This window comes from Lepeophtheirus salmonis, chromosome 14, assembly GCF_016086655.4.
Source record: "Lepeophtheirus salmonis chromosome 14, UVic_Lsal_1.4, whole genome shotgun sequence".
Taxonomy (NCBI): Eukaryota; Metazoa; Arthropoda; class Copepoda; order Siphonostomatoida; family Caligidae; genus Lepeophtheirus; species Lepeophtheirus salmonis.
The window spans coordinates 27,229,693-27,244,722 of record NC_052144.2 but is presented as its reverse complement, the minus strand read 5'-3'; the positions used below and the strand labels follow the sequence as shown (position 1 = coordinate 27,244,722).

The following is a 15,030-nucleotide window of genomic DNA, read 5'->3' as shown; positions in this document are numbered from 1 at the left end:
GACATAAGCGTATCGTGAGTATTATGTGCTAGGATAATTGAAACAAAAATATTCATAAATTTATAGAAACGCAGACACACATAAGTAGACCAACAACCTTAAAAAAACCACAAAAATGATACATTAAACTTATACAATTGTTCCTCACATAACACATTATAATATTTCTTTTAAATGTAAATTAAATGTAACTTATATATACATATATATATTATATTTATAAAAAGTTATATAGGTCTTCTATAATTATTATTTTATGGACTTATAAAGAGTGTCTAATACTTCTATCTATCACAAAGATGTATGTTTGTCTGTCTTTACTCTATATAACATGTATTTATCCTTTAATGAAACTCTACTCTGTTAAATGAAGAAAAAAAGGTGATGACAAACATAGAAGAGAGGAAGAGAGAAGGAGAAAATTGACTTTAACGAGAAAAAACGACAACAACAAGAAAATGGTTATACATAAAATCATTCATTTGCAAAAGTTGAAAGATAACAGAGCTAAGCGCATTTTGTGAAAGTTAGTTTGAGGAAATGTTATAAATAAATTATTATTAGTTAAACAACATAATCCCTCTTTCTCTCTTCTTCCTAGATTTAAAAAAATAAGTATATTGTATACAGATATTTAAGGTATTATAAATATGACAAAGATAAGACATTGGAAAAATTTTAAATCCAAACACACGATCAAGGGAAAAAATAATTGATTCATGGAAAGGAAGAATCTAATCAAACTGAATGCATGTCGAATATTTTATTGTTATAATTATGTATATATGTTGTGTACACGTCGCAACTTGTACGATTAAATTGAATAGTAGGGTGGTTTGTCTTTCAATTTTTATTTTATTTTGGAATTTCAATTACGAAAAGAGACACAAGTTAGTCATTTCGTTCATAAAGATTAAGCTAATTCAGGAATAATTATGGTAGAAATTATTTTAACATAAAAAAACAATAAAAAAGTTTTTGAAAGCTACCATTTGGAACAAAGAAAGAGAATTAAATAAGAAAATTTTAATCTTTCCTTTCTGATAATGTAAAAAAAAGGATGCGCGCGCTATACGCGGATTATCAAATTTTCCTCATTTTTTTCTCATTTCTTGTCCATAGGACAAGTTTAGTAAAAATATTTTTCATTACTTTTTATAGGTTAAAAAATTGTTTATAAAACATTATTTTATGCAAAATAACTAAAAATATCGTTTGTGTATCTACATTCACTAAGTAAAGAGTTTTTGGGTTTTTTTTTTCTTCATAATTTGATCGAAATGTGCCACCTAAAGATGGGCAATACAATTTTGTATAAGTAATTTCCATATCATATGGCAACTTCTCCCCATAGAAGTGATCAAAATTTAAAAAAAAATAAAAAAACGTGAAAATCAAACTGCTTTTTAATTTACAACTATTAATTGATGCTAATATTCATCTAATTTCATTTTGAAATACTAGTATGCTATATAAATGGCATGGATATTATGTATTTATGAGATATATAACTGTTGGCATTTGAATTTTATAATTTGGCACATAATACTTATCAATTATTTAGTAGTAATTTGTACTAAAATAGCCCAAATTGTCAGCATTCATATTTTCGTAAATCATCCTAGGAGTTATCAATTATTGAATTATCTTCATCCCAAGTACTTTATTTATAATTATTATTTTTTTTTTTTAGTTGAAACTTGTACAATAATGCAAATTGAACACCGCATGTACATATATATATCTCTGGTGGACAACTTATATCCTTTATGAACAAATTGTACAAGGTTCTAACCAAAAATAACATGATGAATAAAGAATTGATAATACTTGTAACGAAGATAACGCGACTGTGGCACATTATAAGGTTAATACTTTGTCACGTTCTTATATATTACATTCATCATTTTAATTTTTTACATTTGATGATGTTTTTTTTTTGATAGAATTTTTTTTTGTCCAAATTATCAATGGATAATTGATTATAAAAATCCAAATGTCATACTTATGACCTTCCAATGTTGCAAACAACCCATAGTATCATCGTAAAAAACAGCTGAATTCAAATTTTATCAAAAATAACAATTGTTATTTAATCTAAGAGATGTTCTCGTAGATTGTATATTTCAATGAAAACCAACAAAAAAAACTACGTCAATTACTTTTAATGTTTAAAAAAACCTCAATTTCTATCCAATATTTTGACCGATTTCAATTTTTTTTTAAATGAAGAAGGATTTTAAGGCTGAATTAACTTACTAGAGGTTTTATGGGTTTAATGAATCAAAATTAAATTATGCATCCATTAATTGTTGTTAATTTATATTTCTTACTTAATGATATGTAAAGATTGTTAGTTGAGGAATATATTTTATGTACTAGTTGCTACTATTACACAACAAAATAAATTTAAGCATTTTCCAGATGTTATAAAAGGACAATAATTAATATAGTAATCCTGACTTCGGATCAAGGAATGACATTGACAGGAATGCCTCCATTGTCAATCCTTAATTATATCTCAAGTTCAACAGGGATTATAAAACTTAAAACAGCCCAACAAACCATTTGTGTTGTTCTCTGTTATTTAGGAGCACACACACTCGTGTGTGTACTTAATACTGGGATGTTTATTCATTAAGAAGGAAAGTATAATGATCACAGCTTCATAAAAAAAATGTGTTTTCTATTTTCCAGAGATGTTATCATTATCCTCTAATTATTGAAAAGGGAACATCTAAGTATATAATACATGAACTCATGGGCAATGGAGAGAAACACTGATGAATTGATGCTGATTTATTTCTCATAGCCCTTGTTTGATCGGAGTACAATTGAGGATAGACAGCGTTGTAATTTATAGCTTTACCCTTGCAAAATACGGGTTGTAATTTGTGTTCATTTTATAGCTGATTAACTCCATAACATTCTTCAAATTTTGAGAATTACCACATTGTTGGTCAATTTTGTTTTACATAGCAAAAGTCAAACCAATGTTTAATATACTTAGAAGCAGTTTTATACTTTCATAAATGCACGGGAGGAAATTATTAAAGACGTGAGAGTCGTTTTCAAATATATGCAATGTTATTTTGTTTCCTTTGTACATCTTTGGTATTTTATAAGTATGTATGTTTACAAATAATATAAGGAGGTAATATTCATAGCAAGAAGAATCTCGGTTTCTTATTGTGATTATATTATTTATCTAATAAAATACAACTGGATAAGGGAAGGGCCTGGGTTTAGGGGACCTTATTCTTCTATAATAACAAAAAGAATAAAGAGGAGTAACCCAGCATTAAATATTTAATCTAAAGCCTTTCTCAATACAAAATAATCTTTCTTTAAAAAATTATAAGCATTAAATGCAGTTATTTATAATTCCGTTGAATTTCTAAAAAAAAAATTGAACAATTATTTTTTTTTGCTTATTGGGTATAAATATCTCAAATCTATTGATCTATCCTACTTAGCATTTTCTAGGTTCATGTGATAAGGGATTAGATAAGTTTGTTTACGAAAAAAATTGCATTCATCCCTCTCCACTTGCAATGTATTAACTATAATCCATGGATTCCCATTCGCTTGTATGCGAATCCTGCTTTTGAAATTTCTGACAAGCCTCAAAATAACTATCTTGAATCCGATATTTTCCCGAGTTGGCTTGTACCATGAGGGTCTCGAGTATTTTTTCGTTTCTAATTGATTTACTTGGTAAAACAACCTAAGGAAAAAAGAAAACAAAAATTAGAAAGTCAATTTGCTCAATTTTTTAAATCCAAAATTACTTTGATAAGATCCAAAGGAGCTATTCGATATAATTTCAGGTCACGTGTTAGTCTATCCATACAACATCTGAACTCGATTTTTGCATCTACTCGATTTGAAAAAGACTTTGTTTTGACTCTATGTTGGGCCCATTTCAACATGGCTTCGAATCTGGAATATCATATATGTTATAAGTCAATGCCATAGGAATGTAATACATAAGTATCTTTTAGTGATGTTTCTTGGTCTGAGACTGATTTTTCAGCCATAATGCCCACTAAATTAATGACTGGAAGTAATTTCAGATTTTTAAAAATTTAGAAGGTTTGACATTTTCCAAAATGTTATTTTTTTTCCTGAAAATCGATTAAAATCAAAGAGTTTTTATATATTTTTTAATCTTTTTTTTTTATGTTCCTTTAATTGGTTCGATGGAGTTGCAGTGATTAAGTATAAGTAAATATTATAGTATTACATTTACTCCATCTGACCTAGGAATCTTTTGGTGAAATCCATATACATAAAGTATATTTATTTTTCTAGGAATCACCGGGGCGCAAATGTACGCACATCAAATTCAAGAGAATAACATCTCCCGAGCCCGTTGTCGATGAGCTACAGCGATTCGATTTTGTCGATGAGCTACAGCAATTCCATTCATTTTTTTATTTCTTTTTAGCTTTTGCTCAGGATTTCACAATTCTTAGTTAGTATTCAAAGGGTATCCAACTGTTTTTCCTCATGCTTATAAAAATTTGAATTATTCTTTCCAAAAATCACCTCTGAAATTAAATATAACTTTTGTTTTTTTAAATGTGGTTTTCTCACTTATTTCATGAGCCAATCATTTTAAACCATTAGAAGGTCGAAAGTAAACGAATTGCATTTTTTTCTGTCGAATATATTCAATGATCATGTATTTGCAATCAAACTATGAAGTTTTTTACCCAAAAAATGATCAAATAGCTCAAATTTAGAACTTAAACATTTAAAAGAAATTAAACCTAGGTCATTATAAGACTAGCTAATTGTTTCATGACCGATTTGGACTGCTTTTTTGTTTTGTTTTTTTTGGTTTCACTCTGTGAAACAATGCTCTCTTAATATGAGTTCTAAATTATATAAACTATTATAGATCAATCTAGACTGAGTTTTTCAATATGTTTGGTCCATATGGAACTTCTTAAAGGACTAATTCAGCACCAAATGTTAGACCGGTATGAGACAGGTCTAGAACTTCCAGACCAAACACCATCACAAGTATTTAGTTACTTACTTTGCCACTTCCTGGACTTCCAAGTTTCGACTCATAATCATTTGTACCATGGATTCTGACAGATCCAAGAAATGGGGGTTGCTAAATACGGGTAAAGCTCGTGTTTCAATAAATACAAGGATCATGTTCACTAATTCTGAAGCCGAGGTGTAGCGCCAATAGTAGTTTTCAAGAGAGCTAAGCATTTGACAAGCCTAAACAATAAAAGAAAAATATATAAAGGTACTGTAATTGAATAGTATACAAAATTACCTATCGGTTCTTTAAAAATAGAAACCGAAACATAACATGGTAACCCTAATAATTTAAATATTTATTTCTAGAAGAGCAGCTCAGTTGTCAAACGTTTAGTTTGAAGGAGCTAATATATGAGGATGAAAATTAACATATAATCTACTCTGTGTCTAACAAGGACAAAAAAAAGAGTTACTCTGATGTCAGTAATCAATTCTACTATGAGTCCAATATAAGGAGGAGTTTACGTTGCATGAATATAGATTACAATAATATTTTGGGGTAAAAATGTATCGCATATGAGTTAATAACTATCAAATAATTAACTATTTTGAATTTGAAGCATCAATAAGCTTGTTTTAATCCCTTTTCTTCTAAATTATTTATTTTTTTAGTATAAATTATAATATTCATGCAACCTAACCACCTTATTATTTTTAATTCTTTTTAATAAATATTAAAAACTAAATTGACTCATATAATTATTTCTTTAATGTCGAAATATGTAATTGAATTGTTGTTATACCCTAAAACTTGATTTTTGTTTAAAGTATTTAAAGGTCAAACCAATATCCCCTACAAAATTTAAATAATCATATTAGTGTTTTCCCGCTTAAATAACAGTAATAAATGTGGGTTTCAGCCTGCGGCCAAATTACTGTTGTATGGTGTATATACAGCTATTAAGATAAACTATTATTGATAAAATGTCATATTTTAATTTTTTTTTTAGAAATTATGGGAGGGTTAAAGAAAAATGATTGAAGTTGCTGAAAAAAAAAAAACACTTCGCAGATTTCCATCTATAACAAATATTTACGGGTTTAAATTCATATTTTCAATTTTCTACAACTCTATAATGATAAAGAAAGCAATACAAATCAAGTTATCTAATTCATTCATGAAAAAGGATTATCAAAATAAATAATAATAAAATATCTTATTCTTCTACGCTTTTTTGCTTTATTTTCTCTTTATGTATACTTAAAAAATGCTAGATAAAAATGGAATAAAATATACTTTATTTACCACTTCAGTTCGAATGAATTGTTTAGCATGATGAAAACATGCTTGAAGTAACTCAGGTAGATCATAGTGTTCTGCAGAACATATTAGACCCGGAATATTCAGACAAGAGAGAGGACAGGAACCCGTATGCAAGTAACATAGAAGTATTCGAAACGTTTCACCATCAAACTCAATAATGTTAAACTGCAAAGAAATATGTTAATATTCTCTTTTTTAATATTTGTCAATTCTTACCTCATTTTGAGCTAATTTGGATCGATCCACTTTATGAGAATCCGCACATACACTCAGACGAGGCACATTCAACGATGGATGATTGGCTCTCCTATCCTTTACCTCATTACCTTAAGAGTGATTAAATTGTGCTTTAATGGAAAAGGTTGAGTGCATTTATTAGGGCTTGAACAATACTGAATCAAACACTGATTTGGCAAGGCACAAAGAACGTACGCATGATTCCAAGGTACGCTACGGAGTCTTTGATAATAGTTTATATAAATAATATTTTCTGCTTCGGGTGGATATTCATACAATTTTTAGACATAATGTACTTTTTCATTAATTGTCATTGAGCTAACTACAAATCTGAAACTGTACATTCTGTATGAGATTGCGAGACTTCAAATGTATTGTCCACTGTTTTTTGGGCACAAAAATTCAAACAATAATATTAGCCCAAATGAAATGAGAGACCGTCCTCAACATATTCCATGCGGATCACGAGTCTAAGGACATAATTAACTCATTAAATGTAAAATAAACACTGTATTCAATATCATCAGCAACTTCAAGGTTACTTGTAGGATAAAATGAATATCCAATTCATCAATATCGGACAAAAAATGGACTCAAGCTACATTCCCCATTTTTGGTGCACACATACTTGCCCCCCTCATTCCTATGATATAAATCCTTGTGATTAATATATATTGAGGCCAAGGTTTTTAGGGCCAGTCACAACTGTAGAAGTGTATTGAAGTACTTCATCACCGTTGTGACACCGAGGAGGTATATTTGGTTGGTGTTGGCAATGTGGAGAAGGTCATTTCCTCAGAAGGAAGACATAACATTGCATTTTTTTTTTTGCCAAATGCTTTGTTAATTGTTATTATTATAATATGATATATTTTTTAAAGTTTTAATCAAATAATAATATTGATTACAATTTTGTGTAAGTTTATCTAACTAGCAAATTATTGCTAGATGTTATTAACATTAACTTACTTTTCTAAACTACAAATTAAAAAATCAATTTTAAATGTGTACCCTGCCATATCAGACCCTACTGTAATTCGTATCCTAGTGAGGATTTTGGGTACCGTCAAAGCCCAAATATTTATGTACATATGTGAATAGTTATTCTTACCTGAACAGTCATGAACACTAGGCCACTTCTTTTTGTCATCCCCAGTCAACCGATCCTGTTTTTTTTGTTTTGAAGTAGAATTCCATGCAGTTGTAAGCTGATTACGAAGATTGGAGAAAGCTCGAGGTATACTAGGTGAATTTGGAACTGATTTAGGACTGTGTCAACATAAAAATACTATTAAGTCACCCGTTAGAAATAAAGAGAAACAAGGGGGAAATCTAAATATGTTAAAGGTATCAATTGGGAATGAAGTCTGAAGTTATGCAAATAATTGTGTAACATTTTTTTTAAATGACTATATTTTAGGGCTATGATAAATCGCAATCCAAAAGTTTAGTAAAGAATAATTATAATAAAACTGTTACTGTTCTTCTTTTAGAAACAAACGTTTTCACAAATTTCGTTATATCTTCAAGACATCAAACGAAATTTTCAATCAAAACTTAGACAAACTGCACAAAAATACAGAGTGACAAAATTTGGTATGAATAAACAGATCCTCGTCAACTCTACAACCAATTAAATAATGTCTTATCAGAGCAGAAGACCTTGGATCCTGTCTGTAATACTAAGATAAAGCATACATTTTTTGATGAAAATGTTTTTTATTTGCCTAAGCACTTTTGTGCTTCATCAAAACCCCTTTGATCAGATAATATTGGTAAGAATTGAGGGCAGGGCCTCTGCTTAACATGTACCAAATTAGAATGTACGCAAAGAATGATTAGTTGAGGAATAATGATAATTGGAGACTATATTATTCAGATTTCATGAGTATGGTCAAAACGCACAGAAAAACAACTTTTTTAAGGTCATAATTATTTTAAATATTCATTTAATTGGTCAGATAGAGTTGCACTGACCAAGTATTAATCAACATTATAGTACTTTATTTACTCCTTATAACCCAAGAGGTGTATTTGAAGGCAAATACACCATGAATACTTTCTTTTATAGGAGCGACCGAGTATTGAACCTACGTATATTGATTAAGTGAATATATTTTTAAGAGTGGGCCATCCACATTGCAACCTAGGTCCATTGTTTTCGGATTAGATAAGAAGAAAATTGTTGGGAATATTGTTTTTTTTCCATGATTTAATGGATCATTGGGGTTTTTTTTTCATTTATCAGTGTTACTTTTCCGCTTACTTTTGAATTTTGAAAAAAAAAGCATATAAATAAAAATATAGTTTTTTTTTTAAATTATAATTTAACAATATTGTAATTAAACGCAGGTTTTTTTAATCATTAAAGATTCTCCTCTCTTAAGCAATAATACTTTTTCTCCTTCAAAAATCCTAAAAATACAACTAATTTTATAAGTGGTCTAAATTCCGTAGTACCCCAAGTCTTGCTCCCATTGACCTCCCCGTACTCTACTAAATATATATCTCTACTTATAGGAAATTTGATGCACGTTATTGTGGGTAAAGGGATTCAAAATTAAAGGCCAGATGAGTTTTAAATTTTTCTTAGTATATTATATGAGGGTGGTTTGAAAAGTTCGCTACCATACAAATATACAAAACATGTTCTCTTAATTTTTAGATATATATTTTTCAGTATAGTCTCCCTCAGAGTCTACGTAATTCACCCAGCGATGCTCCCATCTCCGTATCATGTCAAAATAATATTTTTTGTTTTTCTTTGAAAAATAATTGTTGGATTTACTAAGACAAGTCAAATTTTAACACAACAATCCTTTATATTTCTGCTATTTATTCAAAGGTAAAACTTCAATAACAAATATTTAATGACAGATCGAACCTTTTTTCAAGTATTGTTAAGAGATCAATACAAAAATGCAACCTAGAGTGTATCAGGTTGAAATTTACCCTTGGTATATATGTAAACAAAACAAGTCCAATGAGAGCCAAGGGCTCAAAGAACTACTTGTTATGTATGAAAGGTATAGATCTAATTAAATCCCTACATACATACTACTGATCCCTAGAGGATTGAATGTGTTTACCTCATACATACATAATGGTGGCGGTAAGTAAATAAGATAAAGATATTTTTGGAATGTAGACTTGAAATGATGTATTAGGATTGCACTACTTCAAATCAATCGTTTCTCTTTCACTCCCTGTCAATAACTTTGATTTTTGTATAAATTATAAAATTAAATAACGTGTAAGGGGCCGAGGACAGTTGCAATGTGTGATAATTGCATTCATTCCTTTCTCTTGAACATTTAAAAGGTTACAGTCATAGAAAAGTAAATATGAGGGAAGGGCAGAAGTATCTAAACAATACTTTCAGGTAAGTTTAAATAATAGTAGATAGTATTTTAAGACAACATTTATAGCATATGAAAATTATATTAAACGAGTAGCTCTTTTATAATTCAATATGCGTTGATCATCAACTGTAAACGGGGCATGAAGACTGAGCAGGCCTTCAATGCATCTTTTTTTGTTGAAGCAGGACCTGTTTTCTTCACAGAGAGGTTTAGGGATCACTAGGAGCTATGGGGATGTTTGTTTCGATGTTATGTTTGTCCTATCGCTGCTTCATTGTGAAACTGTACAGATTAAGAATAGAACAAAAACTTGACAAAGATTTTCCGAATGTACATTTTCCTGAAAAATAATTTGCCGAAAAGACATTTGACCAAAGTACCATTTTAAACATTTGGCGAAAAAAAAATGATATTTGATGTATTGATATATACAATTGTATATTTTAATTCAAATTAAAATGATAAATTATAATCTTTATTCATCATTATATAAACACAACACAGTTATATTTGGTTCGAATAAAGGTTAAATCCTTATTGTTGTAGTATTTTAAGTAAATAAACACGATCAAAACTCAATTGAGAAAAATTCCTAATCCCTTTTAATTAAAAATTGATTATCATTTAACATAATGGACTAATTATTCCTACGGGAAAATATTCATCGAATTACGAACAGGCATTATAAATTTTACATTAGAGTTCCTGTTCTGTTTTTTTTATTATTTAACATACTTAAGTAGAACAACAGTGAAGATCTGAACTATATTCGAATCCCATACTACTGTTTTATGTTTACATAATGACCTTTAAATATTATAATTAATTTTTTTTTTAATATTTTTTTACAAAATAACATTAACAAATTTACGTATATGCCATACTAAGGTGGGCTGAAAAGTTTCCGCCCTAACTAAGATACAATAAATTTCTATTTTTCAATATAGTCTCCATCTAACTCTGCACACTTTTCCAGTGATGCTTTTATCTCAGTAACCCCTTCTAACTGTACTGAGCGTTTTCCTCTTCAAAATAATTGTTCACTAGACGATTTTGGTTTTTGGCTCAATTACTCCGCGTTGGATTGACTTGGACGCGTCAAATTTTAGCACAACAAGCCTTTAAATAAAGCTCTTATTTGAATCTATTTAAAAATAAAACGTTCAATAGACAATATAAATTGATACTTGACTTTGTCCAATTTAATATATATATATATATATTTTACATTTTTTTTTGCAAAGGTAATCATAAAATTTACATAAAATTTATATAAATGTTATGCAAAATATTGTTGTAAAAATCAATAATTTGTGTTTGCTTTTCTTCGTGATGTTGTTTGAAAACTGTTTTGAAGGTTAGATGTAGTATTTTTGAGGATCTTCGTAATAATGCCTTCGGTTGTTTTTTTATTGTATCTGATATTGAATGAGGTCTGAATGATTAAAACGATATCATTTTATCAAAATGCAAAAATCAGTCAGTGAGGAGAAATTTGAAATATAGTAACGCTCAGTAGAAAGAGTACAGTTCCAACGAGTGCATGTTTTTTGCCAAAAATAGGGCCTTGAAGAGGTTTTTGAGAGTGAATTTCTCCATTCACTAATATTAATATTTTTAATATCTAAATCTACTGTAATGCACGGTTAGTACGTGTATTCGAGAACTTGAAAGATCCAGTTATTTATTCATCATAATATATTAGTGAGTATTTTTTTTTTAAATTTAAATCAAATTCCATATTTTTTTGCAGCTGTTTGTGTCTACAAGGATAGTTAAACATTTGGTAAATTGCATTTAATTGCATTAATTTGAAAAAAGACAGATTGTTATAACTTTAAAAAAAGTACGTTGTGTTAAACTTTGCCACGTTTAAATCATATCAACTCATAGTAATTGAGCCATAAACAAATATTTGTTATTCCTTCTCATTTGACTGTTATTAATATATATAAAATAATTTGAATAATAATAGGCTAGACCGGGAAACTTTGAAACAGCTTTTTTAATTCAAATAAGTATTATATTAATAAGTTTCAATGAAAATAAGGAATAAAAAAAAAGAATTATTGAACATAGATTATCTCAGTGACAAACTAAAATCTTTTATGGATTATTATATATCAATTAACTATTGCATAAAAAGAAGGTGGAGCGAGAAATGTTGGTACTATGATTTTATTAATAAAACTGATCATATGCTAAATTGATTTTCTAATTTCAATCAAAATTTCTAATGAAATAAAGGTAGTCTCTGAGGATACAGATTCAACATATACCAAGGTTTTGTTAACAAAAAGTTTCATCTCGCAGTTATTTCATTTTATAGCTTATTAATGTACATATTGAAAAATAAATCGCAGTAATAATACAAAAAATAAAAATAGAAAGTATTTTATTTAATATGAAAAAAAATAATTTTTCCTTGTTTTTGGCTTTTTCTAATTTATCAAGTTGAGTCGTTCTTAAACCGCTCAGTTCAACTCTCCTCAAACCAACACAAAACTATAATTTTCTATTAACGCGTCATATATCGTTGATACGTACGGCGTGGTTACCTCTTTTACATACAAAATTGCATTATTACAACTGGCGATTTTACTACTTATTTTCACCTTATAGATAAGTGTTTTTAACATTGATTGGTTGAAATCGAATTAGCTCTGGTTAAGCAGCTCTTAAAAACTTCCAACAAATATTAAATAGTAATTGCATTGTTGGAGTTATGAATTGTCTATCTGTTACTAATCAATTTTGTGCCTTTTTTTCTGTTTCCTCAAAAGAAAATGTTGAGAGATTCAATAAAGGAACAACGATTTGAGGCACCAAAACTTGCTTGTCTTATAGGTTCCCTCTGGTACCTATCCCTTTAAGTTCAACCAAGCTAAAAAATATATGTAGGTTGTTAGTTAACGCAAAAACAAACTAGAACGAAAGTCAAGAAAAAAAAGAAGAAATCTTCAAATTTTTTTATAAATTATCTAAATAGGTACACATAGCGTATTATTTAATTTGTATATTTCAGTGATCTAGGGTCTTTTTATTCATATTTTTGCTATCCGCTGAACAACTCAATAATGATTATTAGTAATACGGATCCTTTATTTGTTATGAGACTTAATTTGACCCCTTAAATTGCTATTTAAATGCAAATTATCTGCACATCCAAAAGATTAATTCGATTTAAAAACAAATATAAATTATTTATGGCTTGTAGAAGAGTACAAATTTAATCAAGAATCAATTTGAGAAAAATAATTCAATCTTTCTTTGTATGATGACGAGTCACATTCATAAAATTAATAGTTGTAAAGAAGCTTACCGTGGTCCCTCAATATCCGGCACTTGAAGAAAATTACTACTCTTTGGCTTGGTATTTTGTTGATTGTGATTTAAATTGGGTGTTGCTCTTGCTAGCAGCTCAGCCACAGGTACTTGAGGTGAGCCAAATCCCGTTGATATTCCATACAGAAGCTCTTGAAAAACTCTATATATGATATACAAATTTTGTTTATTAATAATCATTAACCTAATGTTCATTTCTCCCTTTTTGTTGTCTATTACCTGCTTCTCACCCCTAAAATAGCTCTAACGCCATAAAGTTTCGTTTTTATTTTCCCTTGCCCAACATGGAAAGTGATGTCAAACAAGTTGACGAATTCTGGTTCTCTATTCTTTGGAATGTAAAAAGCTTTTACAAAATCTCTTGCCATCTGATCTTGACCTTCAAATAGATCCCTTACAGAGTCTAATAATGGACTTGATGGTCTCATATGCCCAATGGGTCTCCATGAACCACGCCTATGAGCAAACAAATACAAAAGTTAATTGATTTTCAGCTTTGAATAAATATATCTTCTTTTTTTGTCTATTGTTGGTTACTTTTTGTACATAATTAAAAACTCAAAGTTTTAGTGAGGATAATTTGGGTGTGTTTAATATCAACAATGTACATATACTCATAAAAATAGAAAAAAAAAAAAGTGTACGTGAAGAGTAAATAACTTGAACAGACTTATGACAAAGGATGTAGAAACCTAAAGGATATTAGTGCTCTTATTAATTCTTATTTTAAAAATTAAAACGTACTAGCAAACAAGAAGTACTATTTTTTTCATAGTTATCACTGTCGGAAGAAATATTATGAAAGTTAACAAACTGTATTTTTCATTTTTTTTTTCATAAAAATTTAGACAATTTGCACATCCCTAATTATGACATATAAATAGTGTTGGGTTAGTCTAAAAAAACTAAAAACCCTCCAATCCTCTCGGACCGGTTCTAATAAAATTTATCAGTCCGAGAACTAGTCCTTGTTGGTTTTTATGATTACTACAATGGCTGAATTGACAAAATACTAATTATGTCGTTTCAGCTGTTCAACATAACCTCTTTCAAGTACAAGATACCTCAAGTCAAAATTAGTATAGCTAGATCTTATTTTTATACGTTATAGCTATCATTTATTTTTTTTCTTCGTATTTATATTTTTCACTCCTTAATATAAAGCTAGCTAGGAACGTTGATTAGTAAAAAAGATCAAAACATAAAAAACTTTTTACCCATAGGCTAAAAAGTCCCGGGTTTAACAAAAAAAAAAACAAGTCTTTTTTATTTTGTTTAAAATTGGCTTCTTAAAATTTTTATTTTTTAAATTATAATTATTTTTTATTTTCTTTCTGGCTCAGAGTCTCAATAAAACTTTTCAAGACTAAGCTCTATTTATACACCATCAAGAAGCAGTGTAAATTTTTTTTTTTTTTTTTTGATCCATTCTTTTTAGAAACATCAAAAGTAGCGTCACACTAATTTAAAAACTCACAAACTAATGAAAATTTGTATTTCGAAGGATGGTACAAATCGAAAATGAGGTTTATTTGAAACAAATAGCACCATCTAACTGCAAAATCAAAGAATTTTCAGCCTAGGCGTTATCTCCTATAACGGCCCCATTTCTTTCAGCTTTTGATAATGACTTTGTCGGACAATCTTAAATAAATCTAATTAATGAGGATCTTGAAGTGCCTATATTCATTGATTGACCCTTCGTTAGAAGTATTAAGTAGTACTTTATATAAATAAAGTACTACTTAATACTTCCAG

At 28.9% G+C, this 15,030-nt stretch overlaps 1 protein-coding gene across 5 annotated transcripts in view; it reads right to left on the bottom strand.

Moving 5' to 3' along the window:
• Nucleotides 1-847: 847 nt before the first annotated feature.
• The window catches only part of rsh (Rap GTPase activating protein radish), a 223,403-nt gene continuing 209,220 nt past the window's right edge, over nucleotides 848-15,030 (bottom strand). For 4 of the 5 annotated variants that reach the window (XM_071893238.1, XM_040724920.2, XM_071893236.1 and 1 more), the window contains 8 exons: nucleotides 13,492-13,728; nucleotides 13,250-13,414; nucleotides 7,677-7,834; nucleotides 6,545-6,654; nucleotides 6,311-6,493; nucleotides 5,048-5,241; nucleotides 3,792-3,942; nucleotides 848-3,727 (listed from right to left, as the gene is read on the bottom strand). In XM_071893238.1, coding sequence (XP_071749339.1) covers nucleotides 3,560-3,727; nucleotides 3,792-3,942; nucleotides 5,048-5,241; nucleotides 6,311-6,493; nucleotides 6,545-6,654; nucleotides 7,677-7,834; nucleotides 13,250-13,414; nucleotides 13,492-13,728 — 1,366 coding nt within the window. In that variant the 3' untranslated portion in view covers nucleotides 848-3,559. The remainder of the gene's footprint in view (nucleotides 3,728-3,791; nucleotides 3,943-5,047; nucleotides 5,242-6,310; nucleotides 6,494-6,544; nucleotides 6,655-7,676; nucleotides 7,835-13,249; nucleotides 13,415-13,491; nucleotides 13,729-15,030) is intronic. The other variant, XM_071893237.1, reaches the window with a different exon arrangement.